Source organism: Rattus rattus, chromosome 9, assembly GCF_011064425.1.
Source record: "Rattus rattus isolate New Zealand chromosome 9, Rrattus_CSIRO_v1, whole genome shotgun sequence".
NCBI lineage: Eukaryota > Metazoa > Chordata > Mammalia > Rodentia > Muridae > Rattus > Rattus rattus.
This window is the reverse complement of record NC_046162.1, coordinates 65,762,214-65,783,132: the sequence shown is the minus strand read 5'-3', so window position 1 is coordinate 65,783,132 and position 20,919 is coordinate 65,762,214. Positions and strand designations below refer to the sequence as shown.

Below are 20,919 nucleotides of genomic sequence, written 5' to 3'. Positions count from 1 at the left end.
GAGGCTGGAGAGGGCTTGGTGGTTAAGAGCACGGGCTGCTCTTCTGGAGGAGCCAGGTTCAATTCCCAGCATCCATGGGCGGCTCTCAACCATCTGTAAAACCAGTACCAGTTTCTGGCCTGTGTGGGCACTGCATGTACACACACATAAAAATATGTCTTTAGAAACCAAGGCCAAATGCAAAGAACCCACTGTCTGTCTGTAAACCTTTAATGATGCCCGCTTCCTGTTTGAGGGTCTTTCTCCTCAGTTACCACAGCCCTTGTGGCTCATGCAAGGCCTCACACAGTCAGTACTTTAAAATTATTTTTTGTTCAATCAAAAAAAAGCAGCCTTTTCTGTACTTAGCAGTCATGCTGAGAACTCCGGAAAGTGCATTCCTGGGCTGTGGCTTGCTCGTGAACTTCAGCTCACGTGGTCAATCTGAACTTCCTCTTTCCTGGCAATGCACACCTGTTCCCAGACACTGCTGGGGTAGAGTCCTATGTCCAGTCACTCTCTCAGGTCCTGCCCTCCACAGCCACCACCAGAGGGTGTTGTCTGCTACAAACACGAGCTCCCTTTATTCTTTGGGGGATGGCAGGAAAAGGGAGGGGAATCTACAAGGGAGGTTCCAAGTTGGAACCTAGGGCCTCACAAGCTAAGTAGACGCTGACACTGAGCTACCTCCCAGTCCCCCTACACTGACCACTGAGCTACCTCCCAGTCCCCTACTCTGACCACTGAGCACCTCCTAGTCCCCTACGCTGACCACTGAACTACCTCCCAGTCCCCTACGCTGACCACTGAACTACCTCCTAGTCCCCAACTCTGACCACTGAGCACCTCCTAGTCCCTACTGCAAATATTTTTTAAAATTTTACTTTTTTTCTTCTTTTGGTTTTTCAAGACAGGATTTCTCTGTGTAGCCCTGGCTGTCCTGAAACTCACTTTATAGACCAGGTTGTTCTCAAACCCACAGAGATCTGCATCCCTTTGCCTCCTGAGTCCTGGGATTAAGGGCATGCCATACCACTGCTTGGTGATTTTTACAAGACTTTATATTTATTTCAGACAACTGCCACTTTTTCTACCTATTTAGGGTATGGAGTCTTATTTCATAGTTTTAATAACTTCTACTTTCTTCTGAGTTTTAGAATGGCTTACTTCTTTTTTTTTTTTAAGATTTGTTTATGTATTTTATGAGTACACTGTAGCTGTCTTCAGACACACCAGAAGAGGGCATCTGATCCCATTACAGATGGTTGTGAGCCACCTTGTGGGTGCTGGGAATTGAACTCAGGACCTCTGGAAGAGCAGTCAGTGCTCCTAATCACATACACCAGGGACTCAAAAGTGAAATGACACTGGGCAGGTGTGACAGCTCACATCTGTAACCAGCACCAGCAATTTGAGGCAGAAGGATCACTTCAAGTTCAAACCCAGCCTGGGGTAGAGTGACCTGTTCTCTTCTGTCTAAAAGTGACTCTGCACATGGGCAGTACAGGAAGATGTATGCTGAACGAGGCCTTGCCAGGAAAGCCGCCTTGCCCTCCTGCTGTGGGTCCCCAGGTCTGCCTCCTTCCATCGGGGGCAGCTCTGCAGGTGCGGCAGAATGTCAGCTGCCCAGAGGGCTGCGATAGCTTCCAACTCCACAGTTAGTCACCTGGGCTGAAATCCAGAAGTCCAAGCCGGACATGCCTTTAATTCCAGCACTCAGGAGGCAGAGGCAGAGGCAGAGGCAGGCGGATCTCTGGGCTCGAGGTCAGCCTGGTCTACAGAGCGAGTTCCAGGACAGCCAGAGCCACAGAGAGAAACCTTGTCTTGAAAAGCCAGAAGAAAAGAAAACCCGGAAGTCCACAGATGAGTAACCTTTATGCTGTGTGTGTGGACGACACCAGCTTTAAGAGAAAACACAGTGGGGGTTGGGGATTTAGCTCAGTGGTAGAGCGATTGCCTAGCAAGCGCAAGGCCCTAGGTTCGGTCCCCAGCTCCGGGTGGGGGTGGGGGAGGGAAAAAAAAAAAAAAGAGAGAGAGAAAGCACAGTGGGGTGTTTCCCCCCCCGGCAGCCAAACCTGCCCAGCACTCTGTGCAGCGGCTCCATCCTCACCATCCCATCTTTTCCTTCCCACAGCAGCTGATCACCAACTTAAGAAATATGCTTGGTACAGCGCCTCAGCCTACAAGTTCCTCTCACACTGCAAGGTCCCCCTGGAACTCTGATACTCAAATACTGAAAGCAGGAGCTAGAAGGGTGGCCAGGCCAGCTTCCACTTACACAGTACCTTTGCCATCAGTGGGGAGGAAACAACCCCATTGCCAGGGCTCTTCTTGGGGTGCTCTGGAACAACCTTGGGACGGCTAGGAAGAGTGGCACCCACCCTGGAGACAGGGCCCTCAGGACTTTTCTTAGAGCCTGGAATCCTGCAGAGGAAAGACAGGAGTCAGGGTTTTTCCCCATCAGGCCAAGCAGCTCGGAGACACTGACAGGCTTCTCAGAACCCCCATCTTGACCCTCTGCAAACTAAAAACCTGAGAAGCACTGAATGCCTGCAGGGAGGGTGCAAGCAAGCCAAAAAGCCCCAAAACCTATTACCCAGAATCAGCAGGGTGCCACCAAGTGCCAGGAGTCCCTCAGGGACAGTCAATCTCTGTTGGTGGCTTCCTAAGATCTGCAGCATGCCCATTCATCCGATGTGAAACAGGTCCCTGCACCAGAGGAAGGTGCCAAGGCAGCCACCACACAAAGCCTCATCAAGGCTACTATATAAGGAACAGTCACCCGCTGCTATAGGCAGGCAGAGCCCTCCCCCTCAGCTGCCCCACAACAACCTGGCTCTCACCCGCCCACCAGGAGGGCGTGGCTGAAAGGTCCTTCCCAGAGGACAAGTTTCCCAGAGGACAAGCTCCAGGGCCTCAGACAGGAGAGCCGAAGACAGCCCTGGCTCAGGCAGAGCACGCTTGACAACCCCAGGGCGAGGAAGTTCCTTACCGCAGATAGAAGAGCACGTAGGCCTGCTGGCTCAGAACCACCTTGACATTGCTGGAATGGACCAAGGAGTCGTTCATCTGGTACCACTGTCCATTGCTGGCCTGGCATGGGGAGAGAACGGACAGGAAACAGCAATCAGCAGGTGGAACACAGCCACTTCCATTTTATTTGTGACAGAGGCTAACATCTGCAGCCAAGCCCAATCTCTCAATTCCACAATACTGGAATTACAAAGGCAAGGTTTACCATACCCACTAGGGACCTTAAAAAACTTAAAAAAAGGGTTGGGGATTTAGCTCAGCAATAGGGCGCTTGCCTAGCAAGCGCAAGGCCCTGGGTTTGGTCCCCAGCTCCAGAAAAAAAGAAAAAAAAAAAAAACTTAAAAAAATTTACATGTATTTATTTGTTTGTTTATTGGGGGTGGGGCTTGTGCATGTGCCAAAGTCCAAGACAACGTGAGGGACTCAGTTCCGCTCTCCCACCTTGTCCCTGGAGTAGAACTCAGGGGGTGAGGCCTGGTAGCGAGCATTTTTACCTGCTGAGCCATTTTGCTGGCCCCAGAACCCTGGTGTAAAAGACATCGTTCTATCACTTGTGGAAAGGAGAACCGAAACACAAATCCAAAGCAATGCTGTTTCCCAGAAGACGACAAAAGGCTCACTTGGATTGCAGGGCTCCCCTCCCTCACACCAGAACAAGGTGGACACCAACCTTCACGTAGCAGTAGTAGTGCCCCGCGTGGCAGCTGTAGCCTGAGTGCACCAGAACAGCATAGAGCCCATACATGACAGGGTCTCCACTGCTCTGCGACATGTATGGACGGATGTTCAGGAACTCTGGATAGCCAACATCCTGTTTAGAAATGGACAGGCAAGGAGCACTTACTCAGGAGAATACAGGTCACTCTCCTTTTGCATCCATAACCCTCGGGGATGTGTGCTTTGACCAATCTTCACTATGTGCCCTAGGATGGACTCCAAATCGCTAAATAGCCCAGGATGGCCCCCCAGTTCATCAAAGTAGCCTGGGCTGGCTGTGAACTTATGTAACCCTCTCATTGCATCTCCCAGGTGCTGGGATCACAGGCATGTGCTGTCAGACCCAGCTTTTTGTTTCTGCTGACAAAACCTCATGAGCCAGCAAACACACAGCAGGCTCCTGAGCCCGGGGCCGGCTTTGTTGTAATACGGAATTTTCAGATTCAAGCAGATGAGTGGTTCACAGACTGGGGTTGTCTAAACCACAGCTGAGAAGGGCTCCCAGGGACCCTAAGCTCCTGAGGACAGGGGCACAGTGCTTCCCCCACCAACCGTGCACACCACACACCGCACGGCTCAGGAGGATTACCCTTGTTTGTCTTTTACATTTTATCTATGTATGTGTATGTGTGGGGCAAACGTGACAGCCACCACACTGGTAAAACACAGTGAGACGAGGTTTCTCAATGGCCTTGAACTCAGAGATCCACCTGCCTTTGCTTCCCCGAGTGCTGGGGTGAAAGGGGTCTGCCTCCACCGCCTGGTGAGTATGTGTCTGCCATGGCACTCACTGGGAGGTTGAGGACAACTTTCCGGAGTGAGCGCTCTTTTGTATCAAGTAGGTGACAGAGCTGAACACAGGTTTAGGCAGGAGGTCCTTTACATGGTGAGCCATCTCACCAGCCCTAGACAACTCCTAAGTCCTTGAGAGTCACACTTTGAAGGGTTTAAAGGCCTGGAGAAGGTTGCAATCCCTGCCTGTGGCTCTGACAAGTGATGCCCTAAAGCACAGGGCAGACTCCATGAATAGAACTGAAGACTTCTATGAAATGAACACCTAGGAAACCCCGTGCTGAGCGGACAGTCATCTGGAAGAGGGGACCTCAACCAGAAATGACCTCCACGAGACTGCCTAACTCCCCTGGAAGAGGGCTGTGACTTGCAAAGAATAAACCTTTCCCTGCAGCTGCTTTGGTCAGTATTTCAGCACAGCCACAGAGACGCTACCCAGAGCAGATCCCACTGTGCTCAAAGTACATTTTTACTCTACGCCACCAAAACTGTAGCACACAGTCTGACTCCACCCACACGGTGAATCAGCTCACATCCAATATTCACCTCACTCATTCTTTTCAGTAATTGACTCTTATTTTATGTACATCAGTGATTTACCCCCATGTATGTCTGTATGAGGGTATCACATATGAGGGTGCCACATCCCCTAACAGGAGCTATAGACAGGTGTGAGCTGCTATGTAGGTCCTGAGAATTGAACCAGGTCTCTGGAAGAGCAGCCAGCTCTCTTAACTGCCAAGCCCTCACCTCACTTATTCTTAAAGGAACCCTGGCCTTCCATTCCAGGAACACTCCAAGAATAGGTAGACATAAGCTGGGAGAACTAAAAGGCAGAGGGAGAAAAGCAGCAAGAATGTATCATATGTGGGGTTGGAAAAATGCCCAAGGGGTTAGAAGCACGCGCTGCTCTTCCAGAATTCAGCTTCCAGAACTCCGGTGGGCGCCCCACAACCACCTACAACTCCAGCTTCAGGTGATGATGCCCTCTTCCGGTCTTTGCAGGTACCAGCAAACAGATGGTGCATACAGATAGAAACAGACAGGAAAGTGAGAGCTACCAGGACCAGGTATGGTGGCACACACCTTTAATCCTAGCACACAGGAAGCAGAGACATGTGGATCTCTGAGTTTGAGGCCAGCCTCATCTACAGAGCAAGTTCCAGGACAGCCAAGGCTACAGAGAAACCCTGTCTCAAAAACCAAACCAAGCAAGCAAAGTTTGTCTAGGGGGAGGGGCTCAGCAGTTAACGGCACTGGCTGCTGCAGCAGAGGACGCCAGTTCAATTCTCAGCACCCACATAAACTCATGTCTTTAACTCCAGTTCCGGGGATAAATTCTGTCTCTGGCCTCTGAGGGCACCAGCTTTACAGTTGACACAGACAAGCATGCAAAACACTCAGACACACAAAATAGAAACTTTTTTAAAAGAAAGAAAAAAAATGCAGATTCCCAAGGCCTGCCTGTGTGACGATGGACAGCTGGGGCGTCTGGACGGGGGAGTGCACTCACCTTGGTGATCTTCCCCCCACTGAAGTTGGCAAAGCGCTTGAGGGACAGAGTCAGGACATTGGATGTTCTATGGATGCTGAAGCGCTTGCTGGCTGGAACCTTCTTCTTACACCTACAGGAGAGAACCGGAAGCTGCTGCTGGGCTCTGCAGAGTGGTGTCCTGCTGCCTTAGTAACGGGAGGCCAGCACCAGTGCACGTGAACCAAAATCTACACGGGCTAAGCTAAAGAAAACTCCTGAAGGCAGCGAAGACTAGGGACAGAAGTCCCAAAGCAAATGACTCACTTGGGCGGGAGCCCACGTGGCAGGCGCAAAGGAAAAATACAGTGCCCACATGGCCACACAGAGCCTGAAAGGGGAGAAATGCGCAAGAAACTGAGGCAAAGGCCCAATGTAGTGTTGGTGGTGAGCGCCTTTATTCCCAGCACTCGGGAGGCAGAGGCAGGAGGATCTCTGAATTGAGGCCTGCCAGGTCCACAGAGTGAGTTCCAGGACAGCCATGGCTACCTGGTGAGACTCTGTTTCATAAGAAACAAAAGCCCAATGCAGTGGGGCTTGCCTTTAATCCCAGCCAGGGCTAAGCAGTGAGACCCTGCCTCAAAACAAACAAACAAACAAACAAACAAACAAACAAACGAAGCGACAGCCGGACAGCCAGCCCGCATGGGCCTGCCTGGAAAGCAGAGGACGTGCGCTTGGTGCTGCAGCTTTAAAGTGAGCTCCACGCCAGCACAAGCCCAGGGCGAGCCTCACAAGGACAACGGTGCACATCGGTGCACATCGGAAAGATGACTCGGGTCACATGGGTCAGAAGCACCTGCGGGTCTATGCCTCAGATCCTTTGTGTCTCTCTGACTTAAGTTTCCACCGTAGACAACAAGGAAAGCAACACTCTGCTCCTCACGCAGAACCTTCGTCAAGGACACGAGCTGAGGGAGCAGCAGCCATGGACCTAACCCAGCCCTATCCTGCCACTCAGGAATGGTGCTCTGGACAGTCACGTCCTTGCAAAGGACACTTACTTAACATGCATATACTCAGGGTGGTCACTTCCTTGCAAAGGACACTTACTTAGCACACATATAGGCGTTCTCTCCACTCAGGACATCTGATTTCACAAAAAGTTCCAGAGCGCGCACAATATTTGCAGCTTGCTGAGGAAGACAAAAATGGAGCGGAGTGAGCAGCAGAAGTAAAACCCTGACTCACGAAGTACCAGATTTAAGTCTTTTTAGGCTGAGGCAGCAACTGATAAAACCTGACTTGCTTAAAAACTGGCCTGCTAACACTCCGCACCCAGCGGAAGAGCAGGGAGCAGACAGTGCCCTTCTCCAGAGGTGACAGATGACAGCCATGTGAGTCCTTCACGTGAGCCAGGCACTCTCACTGTGACTGCAGCTGGGCTGGCTCAGAAACTCAAGGTCCCAGCAAAGGTAAGGCTGGGTGACAGCAAAGGAGGCTGATCCGTGCCTGTTCCAAACGCTGTCCCCAAGCCCCAGTGAGGCACTGTCACTTCCTGTGCCTCAGAACTAGAAACTCAGCTTCACTCTTTTAAACAGAAAAGAATTTGCATAGGAGAATAGCAGACGGATGCAAATGTTGGCTTCTCTGCCTTGTGCAGCAGAAGTAAGCACACTGCAGCTGCAGCACTCGAGACTGCAGGGGAGCCAAGCAGCCCTTCCATGTCTGCTCTGACTCACCTTTCTCTGCTGAGCCCTAGGGCTGCCCTCCCACACCCGCAGAACACGGATCAAGGCCCAAGCATACCCGAATCTCCAGCGCTATGTCCAAGTAGGGGTCATACGTGTCTGAGACGCTCCTGCACACGGAGCACTTCACTGCAACAGAACAGAGGCACGGGACAGCTGAGACCCGGAACCTAGAACCAGACTCTAGAACCACAGTCTACAGCACTCAGCTCCGTTCTCCCAAACGGTGACTGGCCCACCAGGCCTGATGACAGGTAGTGATGCTGGCCAGGTTCTGTCATCAGGCCTGGTTTGCCCGACTGGCCACTGCCACCGGCCAGTAGGCAAGCCCTCACAATAGAACGTAGCCTCACCCAAAGGACCACTCGGCTCTGGGGATGCATTCCCTCACCACACACCATGCTTCTCCAGCCCCTCAGAGATGTCTACAGTGGACAAGGCAGCCATGCACAAAGACAAGGCTGGGAGCATCAGCCACCATCACATGGTCAAGTTCTCACAATCTGGGAATGTGTGCAGATCTGCTTCAGCAGAGAGCACACCTCCTGCTTACCTCGGGACCTGAGATAGCCTCCAAAGATCTGATGCACCAGGGTAGTAGCCTGTGTCTGCCGATCCAACCTAAAAGGAAGCCACAGCCATGAAGAGGACGGCTCAGCACAGGATCCCTACTTACAGCCAGCATCCCCACCTCCAGTCACTACCATATCAGCCGACGATGGGTTATCCTTCTCCCACCTAAGCCCCCCAGCAGTGTTCCTGAGCTCCTTACAGAACCTCTACCTACCTGGGCCCCACCCCTACAACATCTAAGGCAACTACCCTGATCACCCCACCAACACCTGGCATCTCCATCCAGAAGCAAGCATCCAAGGACCCAAGCCTTGCCTGGGGAGGCAGGTCCGGTCTGTGACTAGTGGTACTGACCCTTTCTTTCCATGCCTTCCACTGGGCATGCAGGCTCAGCAATACTGCCTGACTGGCTATCACACTGTGGTGACTCAAATATGCTTGGCCTAGGGAGTGGCACCATTAGGAGGTATAGCCTTGCTGGAGGACGTGTGTCACTGTGGAGTGGGCTTTGAGACCCTCCTCCTAGCTGCCCGGAGATAGTCTGCTTTTCTGAATCAAGATGTAGAACCCTCAGCTCCTCCTGCACCATGCCTGCCTGGATGCTGCCATGCTCCCTCCTTGACGGTAATGGTCTGAACCTCTGAATCTGCAAACCAGCCCGAATTAAATGCTGTTCTTTATAAGACTCACCTTGGTCATTGTGTCTGTTCACAGCAGTGAAACCCTAACTAAGACTCACATGAAGGTACAGGTCAGCTGAGCCTTGGATGCAGGAGGGCCACCCTACCCTCCCTCTTCCCTGACACCGCTAACAGGACACCTGGGTAGCGCTAAGCCACGCTGACAAGCCTCTTTCGTGCTCGGCCAGGACACAGTTCCTCCTACACTGAGCACGCTGCTTGACTGACCCCGGCCCACTCACCCTCAGAACTAGTCATGGCACTCAAGTGCCCATGAGGAGACTACAGCAGTGGAAGGGCATAGCTAGCTCCCAGCTGCTCATGACATCCTCCAAGTACTATGCTGAGTGGCACGACATGTGGAGACCTCCCATGGCCATCTCTGGTGGCTGCCATCACACTGCAGACCCTGTGCTGCACAGTTCACTGCCCTCTGAACAGATGATGGCACGGGGTTACAATCAAGAGAATGCAATTTTGTTGTGCAACGAGAGGCAATAAGAATAAAAACACCACCACCATTAATCAGAAGAAAGGACAATCAGCTTCCAAACTTGCAGGGACACAAGCCCTGAGCACACGGAGCCCACACGGCGACTACTCAGCTAGGACAGACTCTAGAAACACGGGAAGAAGGCAAAGGGACAGACAGGCAGGCATGTTGGTGCGAGGTGTGGGAGTGTAAAAGGGAACATTTAGGATGTCCCCCCAAATGTAAGACCTTGAGCAGTGACATGAGCACCCCAGAAACAGCTGTCAGTGCAAGGAGCCTGAGGCCAGCTCAGGTCACACAGCTGGACCCCGAGAGCGAAAACAACAGAAGAGAACAAGCCAGCATCGAACAGAACAAAACCTCCCAACTATAACCTCTCGTACACTGTTTCCACAGACGTATGAGTCCTGACCTTCCTTCTCTATTTCTAAGTAATGACGTGGTTTTAGAGACTGGACGAGTCCACAGCCAGACAGTCTTTTCTTCAACCTGGCTTCTGGACACAGCTAAGTGGCCCAGACCACAGTGCACCAGAGTCAGGTGCCTGGGTGTCACACTACCTCCTTCTCAGAGGACAGCCTAGAGGAGACCCCTGTGTGGACAAGAACATAAAGAAGGTGTCCTCAGCCAAGGACATGTGGGGAGCTGAGGCACGTACTTAGCATAGCCATTCAAGCAGGCCTTCTGCATGGCGTCGATGGTGTACCGCAGGAATTCATGTGCATCCTCTTGGTTCCCAAATCGGAAGTGCCTGGCAATCTCTGCAGAAGAAAGGGATGCGGGAGGGGTGACTGTGAGAAGCCACTTCTTCAAGAGCCAACACATCATGCCACAGTGTTATAGCTTACACTGGATCCACAGTGGGCTCAACCTTTCTGCCGACTGACTGGAAAGCTGGGTATACCCACAATGCATAGCAGCTGGCTGCTCTGACACCCTTCACCACACTCCTCCACCCCCGCCCAGCTCTCATGTTCACCTGCCCGTCTTCAAACACAGCCTCCACCCGGCTAAAACCTAGCTATTCTTCCACGTGGTGCCCAGCAGAGAGGCTCCCTTCAGTAACACTGAGCCCATGTGTCTACACTGACTACCATGCCTTGGGTCTGCACTGCTGTAGGGGACCTTCCGCACATGAGGATTCCTGAGCCTTCATTCATGGCTTTTTCTCCTCTTTCCTCCAATCACAGAGCTAGCCCTTGGCAGATACTCAACCAAAACTCCATTCTTACTTTTCAGGTCTCTGATGAAGGAGACAGGCTTGATGGCATTGCCACTGTTGGCAAAGGCCTGGACCATGTGGTTCTGCATGACGCACAGCATGCAGAAGCTTCCTTGGTGACCTACGGTAGGTAAGAAGCAACTTCAGGGCAAGTAATCTGCAGAGAATTCACAGTGACACCCCTCACCCCCAGTGCAGGAAAGATTTTTTAGAGCCCTTCCCTTCAACCTGGCTTCTAGACAGAGCTAAGAGGGCCAGGCTACAGGGCACCAGGAGCCAGGTACCTGGTTGTCACACACAGACCACACAGACTGGTTCTCAACAGATATTACACTAGAACGGGGACATCCCTGCCTTTAACACTGGGGCTCTTTTAAATACAGAGATATAGAAAGACTACAACCCCGTCCTGCTCTACAAGGCTGGCTTTGGGCAGCTGCTGAGTGACATACTGATATCATACTTGTACTCCCCACAATCCTTCACTCGGGACCGTGAATTAGGCATGACTGATCCAATCTGTATGCACCCAGGCATGCTGGCTGCATCACACACCTTCTTTCCGAATGTCCACACTGCCCACACAGCTCTTTCTCTAGCCCTGCACTGGAACACTGCGTAAGTGGACAGACAGGTCTGCTTACGGTACCCACCCTAACACACTCCAACCTCTGACTCTACCACCACTGAGTGACCATGTCTCCTTGTACACTAAGGGATGCATGCAGACTCTGTGAGGACCAAGTCAGTAAAAACACAACTCTGAAACCTGCACAGGTTAGCTGCCAGGTGGCTTTGATCCTACAAGAAGACAGCCTCTGTATGTGAAGTTTTGAGCCGATGCCATCACACAGCACCCAACCTAACCCAGCGATTTCTGCTCTCCGTAGCTGAGGCCAGTGTTTTAACACTCCACAGCAACCCTAGCTGCTCCCAATGGGCAGGGGACACTTGCAAGACATGCAGGAGACACAGACCTTAGTTGTCACTGCACACCTGTCAACACCATGCCTCAGCTGACATCATTTAATTAAATCAGTCCACAAAGTTGACGAATGGCTCAAAAAGACTGCTGTGGTGGCTGGGTGTGGGAACCCCAGCTCTTGGGAGGCAGAGGCAGGCAGACCTGAGTTCAAAGCCGGCCTGGTCTACTGATTATTACTGATTAGAGTTCTAAGATAGCCAGGGTTACACAGAGAATCCTTCCCCCTCCCCCCAAAAGATTCCATTGGAGCAATAAAAAATGGAAGTGGACTCTACAGGGAAAGAACTGACAGACAGAGCGGAGCCACTCATGAGTGTGGGTAGGAGGATCTTACTGCCCCGAGGGCAAGCTGACAGCGTGACAGTGCTCAGAGCACCTCCTGCCCTCTGAGTTATGACTGCTGTCGCAGCACTAGGGACTGAAGCCTAGGCCTGTGCATTGGCCGGACAGGGATGCCACCCTAGCCACACTCACTCTTCTAAGGAACAGACTGGTCCTCAACTCATCATACACCCAGGCTCCTGTCTCCCAACTCGGGTCCTCTGGAAGGACAGAACCTGCTCTTACGCCCAAAGTCATCGCTCATCCCCATTTTTAAAAAAAGATGAGTATTTTGTCTTCATGTATCTATATGCATCATATGCATGTCCAGCACTCAGAGAGGACAGAAGAGGGTGTCAGATCCCCAAGAACAGATCGTGTGAGCCACCATGTAAACCTGGGTTTACAACAACCTGGGTTCTCAGCAGGAGCAAATGCTGTAAACTGCTACCCCAGGCTCCAGCTACCTCACCCCACTCTAAGTTCTACTTTGGGGCCTGTTTTCGCATCCTGGCTCAGTGCACACATCAGACAGTTGAACAGACAGCGTGGGGCTATCTTTTGAAAACCCTCTCTAGAGAACATGACCCCTGAGTGAGACCCATGAACAGCCCGGCCCATCCTATAGCAGGTGAGATCCCCTGGGGCTCTGTCAACGACCACATCCCATTAACTCCACTTTAAGTGTCATTCAGACAGAAAGACAGCCCCTCATGCTGACTCACCCCCCCACTACCCCCTCCCCACAGTAAGCCCCACTCACAGCTCCGTGCGTGCTCCTTGGAGAGCAAGTAGTTGGCCAGAGGTGGCGTGTAAGTCAAGCACTGAATGGTGGAGTTCAGGAAGCAGGTGTTACCCAGGTTGTGCAGTCCAGCACCAACTCGGAATACGCGTTCCCACCTCAAGGACAGTCGCTCCACAGGGAAGAGCACTTTCTGTGGGGCAGGGACTCCGTCGCCTCCACTTCCAGACATGCGCTCGGTGCCTGGAAGAAAAGGAGCTGAGGGAGCACGAGGAGAGCAGGAGGGAGCACGAGGAGAGCAGGAGGGAGCACGAGGAGGCAGGAGGGAGCACGAGGGAGGCAGGAGGAGCACGAGGGAGGCAGGAGGGAGCAGGGGAGCAGGAGGGAGCCTGAGGAGGCAGGAGGGAGCACGAGGGAGAGCAGGAGGGAGCACGAGGAGGGCAGGAGGGAGCACGAGGAGAGCAGGAGGGAGCACGAGGAGAGCAGGCCACCCCAGGGCCTGTGAGTGCTCAGTGCAGAGCTCAGACCCCCGTGGATGAGACCCAGCAGCAGCCCTTGCACTGCACCACACCGTGCGCCACGGGACCCACCTCACTCACTGTGTTCTCAGCTCCCACTTTCTTTTCAACCCTAAACTTATGTGAGTGTAATGTGAGTGGAAGACCCATGTGTGCTGGGGTTAGAGGACAACTTCCAAGAGCCAGTTCCCACTACCCTGAGGCAGTGTCTGCAGGCTACTGTCCAGGAGCATCCTGGGAATCCTCGGCTCCTCTCCCATCTCACTGTAGGTACTGAGGTTGCTGCAGCACCGATCTGGCCACTGATGTGGGTCAGGTGTAGACTCTGGGTGACCAGGCTCACACAGCTAATTCTTTCTCACCTAAGCCATTCCCGGGCCCTGGGACCTGCCTTTCTGACCTCGTTAAAGATGGGATCAGGTGGGGTTGGGATTTAGTTCAGTGGTAGAGCGCTTGCCTGGGGAAGCTCAAGGCCCTGGGTTCAGTCCCCAGCTCGAAAAAAAAAAGAACCAAAAAAAAAAAAAAAAAAAAAAAAAGATGGGATCAGGTACAAGAGGCCCGAGTCCACAGCCCTTCTCCCTGCTCACTCTGCATCGTGACATCTACTACTGTACCCACCGACCCCTGGAAACCCCAAACTACCCCAGCTGCCAGCAAGGTCTATGCACCTGGTCAGCACAGCCCCAGTACCTGGTTTCCTGGCCTGTGGCTCATCTCCGCTCCTGTGGCGCCCGGCCCCCTCAGCCTTGGGGTTCAACAGTACATATTTGCTCTTCAAGGACTCCAGCTGGTAAGAGAAGCTCTTGCTGGCCGGTTCAAACTCAATCCTCTGCAGGAGGACCTTCTTGGCGGAGGCCGCCAGCAGCTTGCCCAGGTCCCCATCCTCTGCCGAGTCCTTGCGGCCAGGCTTTAGAGCCTCCTTCAGCTTATCCACGATGGGCATGGTGCATGCCTGTGGGGGTGGGAAGGACCCCAGACCCGTGAACAGCTACACCCGTGAACAAGCACGCGACTTCTGTTTGCTCACATTCCAGCCATCAGGACGCAAAACGCGCAGGGGCCGTAAATGCACAGCAAGCAGCTCTGCGTGTGGCAGCCGGCAATGTTTCCTGCAACCGTTTAAAAAAACAGCCAGGGGTTGGGGAGTTAGCTCAGTGGAAGTGCAAGGCCCTGGGTTCAGTCCCCAGCTCCGAAAAAAAAAGGAAAAAAAAAAAAAAACAGCCAGTGGCTAATTCTCACACTCTGGTTACACGGCAAATGTGAACATTTAATTCGGGGAGGGTGTGGCAGAGGGGGCTCAGGGCACACACTGCCCTTGCAGAGTGTGGCTCCCAGCACAACTGACAACCGTTCATAGCCAGCTGCAGGGGACCCAGTGCTCTCTTCTGGAATCCACAGGGACTTGCACTCACGCTATGCATGTGTATAATTAAAAATTAAACTTAAGAGAAAGAAATCTCAGCTAGGAGTAGTCCACACACCTTTAATCCCAAACTTGGGAGGCAGTTCCAGGTGGATCTCAGTGAGGGGGACACCAGCCTGCCTTAGAGTTCAGGTCAGCCAGGGCACACACACACACACACACACACACACACACACACACACACACTCTCTCTCTCTCTCTCTCTCTCTCTCTCTCTCTCACACACACAAACACACTCTCTCTCTCTCTCTCTCTCTCTCTCTCACACACACACACATACACACACACACACACACACACACACACGTACGAGCACAGAAATGAATCAGCTTGTAAGTCAGATGGTCTATACAGGTCTATACAGGTCTCTCTTCTATAGAGGCCAGGGGCCACATTCCTACTGAGCACGTGCACAGGCCTAGTCCAGAGCTGCGAAGAAGAGTCACCATCAGGTTTCCATGGCTACTTTAGAAGACAACGCAAAGCATCCCAACCTCTCCAATGGCACACGTGGAAAGGACAATTATCTTACCTATGTGAAAATCAACTTTGCCTTCTTATTTTTCTTATGTAGCTGCTGTGAATGCTGACCTTGCACTTGGCCACTCTGTTTCTGCTAGGCAGTGCGTACAACAGATTGCCTCTCTCAGCTGTGGGCAGGGCTACTCAATGCTACCGCCTTACTCCCTGCGGCTCAGGCAGGAGGACTGCTGCAAATCCCAGGCCAGTCTGGGCTACAGAGCATAACCATGTCCCATTCAAACATACACAAAAGACACACACAGCATACACAGACCAGACATAGACACACATGTGCACACACATGCACACACACACACTAAACCTGAGTGAAGATCTCTAGAAGAAAAGCTAAGTGGGCAGCAGAGACTTAGGCTCCAGGAGCGGTAGGCCTGTGTGTCCCGTCTCCTTCGGCTACAGCTTCAGGGACATAACTGGGAAGGTGGCTACAGAGATTGATCAGCCAGTCAGGGTACCTGCTGCACAGCAGTCCCTAACAGAAGCACAGTCCACCAGGACACCAGCATAGACACTGTAACAGAGAGAAGCCCCTTCACCCCCTGACACCTGTACCCCCCATCTCAAGCCATCTGGCTACCATTAGCTGTCTGAGTCACAGTTAGAAATAAAGACAAGGAAACCTCTGGGCTTACCTGGGGTGCCTGAGCCTGGCTGCTGCTTCTCTCTGCAGCAGGTAAGGGGACCAGTTTCTCAAGGGTGGCACGGAACTGACCTGGCAGGCGCTCCCCTGGACTTCAGCCTGCCCAGTCGCCAACACTGCCAAGTGTAGAGTCAAGAATAGGTCAGCACCTGGAGGGTGAGCGGCGAGACTATCACCCGTGGGTGGCTTCTCCCGCTGCCTCTTTAGTGGCTTTCTTGTGTGAACTGTGACCTTCTACCAGGAAAGTGGTATCATCAAGGTTAAAGGAGTCAAGGCACAGGGATGCTTGCCTCTGATCCCAACATTCAAGAAGCTGAGGCAGGAGGATCAAGCATTCAAGTGTAGTGAGACTTTGTCTAAAACAACAACAACAACAACAACAACAAAAAACCTCTCTATGCTGAATTCACAATGAGTCCAGAGGACACCGTGCTAACAGATCACTGTAGTTATGACGTAAACACATGGCTCTCTGCTCTACATCACCACACACACGCACACACACACACACACACACACACACACACACACACACACACAGACACATGGCAACTCCAGTCTGAATAGCATGTTCAAAGTTACAAGGCAAGAAGAAGAGGTAAAAACCTCAAACTTTTCTTTTTTTAACTTCATTAGCCAGAAAGGTGGTTTTTTGTTTTGGTTCTGTTTTGTTTTTAAATACATGAAATTCTAATTTTCTAACTATAAATTTCTTCAATTCCCACTATGTCACTTAAGGGTCAACTCGGTCCCAATAAGTTAAGAGCGTTTTTCCATCCATTCAAATGCACACGGATGCAAAGGGTGGCCTAGTCAGCACAATTCCCACTCCAGGGCTTAGACAACTGCCTGACCAATCTTGGTTCTCCTCTCCATTCCCAGGCTCCCTTGCAGAATGCCTCAGAACTCCCATCTAACCAATGCCCCCACCACCCCCAACAGAATGCAGATGGGAGGCGGCCTGGCTTCTGAAAACCCCCACCACGCAAACATCATTTTCAAAATCACACATATCTTCCTATGGGAGGTGAGAACTCTGTCCTGGCCTAACACGGTTCAGGGATGAGCAAAAGGGAGCATTAACCCGAAGTCATTTGCCCGTGAGGGCCTTATGCTTGGGAGAGGAGGGGGAGTTCTCTCAGCCAAGGTAATTTTTGAAGTTATAGCAGAAAAGCGTCTATAATTCTATATTTAAGATACAGCTATGTGATGTAGGAGTGAGGAAAATGCTCTTGTAATTCCCAGCAAGCCCTCTGACATGCACACGCAGCACGTGTGACTCTCAGGCCCGCCGGGATGCTCTACCCTGGTCTCTTAAGGACTAGCACACTCTGTGCCCCCAATTTACATATCTAAATTCTTCTGACAGATATCATTTAAACAAAGCACTTCCCACACCTCTTTAAACTGTTTTCCAAGAAACACTCACGTAAGAGTCACAGGGTCACTTACATGCTAGCCAAGACAGACAGAACTGGGGCCTTCAAGGCATTCTACCGCAGAGCATTCCGAGACCAGAACAGTTGAACTACATGTCTCTTTGGCATCCACAGGCATTCATAGCTAAGCAATGCGCCAGGGTATACCCCTCCGTTTTCGATGCTACTCTACCATCTCCATCACCAAGGGTCACGCCAGAGACGTAGGCAGGCTCGCGCGCGCGGGCACGCTCACACCATAATAAGCAATGGGCATTTTGGTTAGAATGCTGTCCTGCTATTAAATTTCGGTGTGGATCCGCGTTAAGGATCTGACCCTACCCTAGACTATAAGATGGACTACAGCTCTACCTCCATCCACCCTAAGATCTGCAGCCCCCGGAACCTTCAAAGGAACACCCGCTCTGAGAGAACAACCAACCACGAGGTCTCTCAGATCCCAGCGACCCCAACGTTCCAGAAGATATCCGGGATGAAGAGAGACTGATGCAATTCCCTGGCTACGCTAGGGTTCGCAGGCAGTCCTCACATCACTTGTCCCTTCCTCGGAGTCCCTGGCATCCCTGTTCCTCCAAGCCACTCGCACCCCAACCTTCTCCAGTGACCCCTAAGCCCCTCACACGCCCTGTCCTCCCCGGGGACCCCGTCCCTCCCGTCCGATGTTCTCTCCGCGTTCCCAGGTGCCCTCGCCGGCCACGCACCTGTCAGCCTTCGCTCGAGTTCCCAAAACCCGCGGCCAGGAGCGTACACCCTCCTCGTCCCAAGCCCCTCGAAAGTTACTGCGTTCCGCCGCGCCCGACCTCGACCTCCTAGGCCTCTCGGGAACCCGCGGAAGGCCCGCGCAACACCAGCGTCCGCTCCGGGCCGGGCCAGCATGCGCACCATCCGGGCCTTCAGAGCCTCACACACGTGTCACCAAGACGTTTAAAGGAGCGGCACTGCGGGGTGCTTCCCCGAGTCCGCATGGAGGGCGCGGTCGCTTTAAGAGGCGGAGCTAAGGCCGACTCCTCTTTCCTGGACCCGCCCTTCTCTGCTATTCGTGACGCACACGTCACCTCTCCGCCCCGCAGACCTGCCAGTCTACGCGATGACGCAAGTGCGTAGAGCTGACCCTGCTGCGGCCTGGCGTGGTTCCCGCGATGTACGTGGGTGGCGTCACTTCCGCCTCCTGCGTGCCTGACATCGTGTGTGCGCAAGCCTAGTGTGCTGCGGCTAGGGGCTCAGCTCAGGGCTCGGGCACAGTGTAAACCACCAAGGCTTTCAAGATTTCACCGTTCGTTAGTTTCTTGCCTGCGGGCATCCTTTTGAAAAACTAGCAAGTGGGTCTTGGAATGAAGCCCTGGGTTCCATCCACCACTACATGAACCAGGCGCGGTGGCACAAAAAAGCAGTTACAACAACTCTTGAGGAGTCGGGGGTTGGGAGGGGATGATCAGAACTTAAACCACATCCCTGGGATACTTGAGATTCTGTCTACCGATAAATAAAGCAAAAGCCACCCCACTGCTAAAAGAGAAAAGGGGTGTGCGGGGTCGCGGGTAGGGAGAATGGCGGGGTAGTGATGGCAAAAGCCAAATTCTGTTAGCCTATACCTATGTCTAGCTATACAGACGGCTGGCAAGGATTTCCCAGCACCCACGCAGTGGTGGTTCACAATGTCCTGTAACTCCACACGTGTAACACACACACACCCCGTAAATTAAAGGGAAAAATTGTTCCCTTAGTTTTTAAAAGATTTTTAATCACCTATGTATAGGGGAAGAATATTTTAGTGCAGGCCACTGGTGCCCCATCCACTCTTAGAACTAAGTGGAATTATAGGCAGCTCTTAAGTTGTGAGCTCCCAGTGTGAGGGCTGGGAACCAAACTCTGGTATCTTTAAGATAAGTAGGGACTATTAACTATTGAGCAGTCTTTCCAGTCCCAGATTTCTCCCTTGATTTAGACTGATTTCTTTGTTCTCTGACCACTCTTTGTCTCCTGGCTGCATAGCTCTATAAACCCACTGTTCTAGACTGGATACAATGAATTGCTGCTTTTGCTGTCCCGAGCCTGATACAGTCCTTGGGGAATTCATTGTTTCACTAAGCTTCCTGTGTGGGAGCTCGCGCCAGACATGAGACCTAGGCTCTTATCCAGATATTGTCCTAATTAGCCTGTTACTTTGGATATTTCTTTTACCCGGAGGCTTGATTTCTTAACTGGGGGGGGGGTAACTTAGAGTCAGAGTCAGTCGCTCAGTTGGCAGGTAATAAATTCCGTCTCCAGGCTGGGTGGTGGTGGCGCACTCCTTTAATCCCAGCACTCAGGAGGCAGAGGCAGGCAGATCTCTAAATTCAAGGCCAGCCTTGTCTATAGAGTAAGTTCCAGATAGCCAAGGTTACACAGAGAAGCCCTGTCTCAAAAAATAAAATAATTAAAAATAAATAAATTCAATCCCCAGATTACCCCACCAACCCTCTGGCACAGTAGTGTTATAGAAATTTAATGACTTCCCAGTGAGAAATCACTCTCACACTTAGAGATCAGTAAAGAAAATACTTTCACATGCCCAAGGAAGAGATGGTCTCGAACAGAGGAAGGTCTTACTTACCTATAGACATGGTAGGTTTGTGTATTGTGCATACATTGTCGCTCTTAAATCTCTTTTAGGTCCAGACCCCCAGATTACATTGAATAATTTAAATAGAGACGGAAAACTTAAGTCTGACCATTTGGGCAGATGGGAGATTCACTCAGCAAAGACACTGTCAGGATTGATTCCTTCCTTCCTCCCTTCTTTTCTTCCTTCCTTCCTTCCTTTATTCTTTTCATTTTAGTTTTTTTGAGACAGGGTTTTTCTGTGTGATCTTGGCTGTTCTGGAACTCACTCTGTAGCCCAGGCTGGCCTGGAAATCAGAGATCATCAGAAGTACATCGCTGTTGTCAAATAGTTGTTACCAGATTCATCTGGTCCATCTGGCAGAATGAATTATCATTATTATTATTATTATTATTATTATTATTATTATTATTTATTATTACCCAAGGAACCTAATGACAGACCATGTCTTAGTGGGAGCTGTGACCTTGCACTGCCCCCTTGAGCTTCTTGATAAAAACATGTTCTTTGGGGATGGCTGTGATGATTGGTCAATCCTGGTAAACATTTACGTCCAGGCTTAGTCGATTTTGTTTATTTCTTAGTGGTTGCACACTGCTTATCTTTGGAGTGCTTTGGAAGCAGCACAGGCTAGATTCTGCTTTGTGTGACTTAAAGTATCCTGAGCGAATCTATCGGTAAATCCTCTATAACATCAATCTGGATACCTGGAGCTTCTTCTACATATGTACTGTACACTTGTAATGAGGCAGGCAAGACCTCCAGTCCCCATGATCTCCTCCTGCCGTCCTTGGAGAATGGTGTGGGCAGACAGCCAAGGGTATGAATGGGAGCCACTTCACAGTCAATCAGGATTAAAATAAAGACAGATGGCCCACCTGCCACCAACAGTAATCCAGAATGGGGATGGCAAGCAGAGGGAACATCCCTGTGGCTGGCTGTCCAGCCAGCTTAACCTGTGTGTGGTAGGTTCAGGCCATTACAAAACCTTGTCTCTT

The 20,919-nt window shown here is 51.6% G+C and overlaps 1 protein-coding gene across 1 annotated transcript in view; it reads right to left on the bottom strand.

Annotated features, from left to right (window-relative positions):
- The window catches only part of Usp36 (ubiquitin specific peptidase 36), a 30,190-nt gene extending 11,973 nt beyond the window's left edge, over window positions 1-18,217 (bottom strand). Inside the window, exons 1-13 of the mRNA XM_032912323.1 lie at window positions 18,021-18,217; window positions 15,873-15,996; window positions 13,968-14,229; window positions 12,781-13,002; window positions 10,722-10,832; window positions 10,148-10,250; window positions 8,297-8,364; window positions 7,802-7,872; window positions 7,106-7,188; window positions 6,035-6,146; window positions 3,683-3,823; window positions 2,972-3,072; window positions 2,265-2,403 (exon numbers count right to left, since the gene is read on the bottom strand). Coding sequence (XP_032768214.1) covers window positions 2,265-2,403; window positions 2,972-3,072; window positions 3,683-3,823; window positions 6,035-6,146; window positions 7,106-7,188; window positions 7,802-7,872; window positions 8,297-8,364; window positions 10,148-10,250; window positions 10,722-10,832; window positions 12,781-13,002; window positions 13,968-14,220 — 1,404 coding nt within the window. The 5' untranslated portion in view covers window positions 14,221-14,229; window positions 15,873-15,996; window positions 18,021-18,217. The remainder of the gene's footprint in view (window positions 1-2,264; window positions 2,404-2,971; window positions 3,073-3,682; window positions 3,824-6,034; window positions 6,147-7,105; window positions 7,189-7,801; window positions 7,873-8,296; window positions 8,365-10,147; window positions 10,251-10,721; window positions 10,833-12,780; window positions 13,003-13,967; window positions 14,230-15,872; window positions 15,997-18,020) is intronic.
- Between the last annotated feature and the right edge of the window lie 2,702 nt (window positions 18,218-20,919).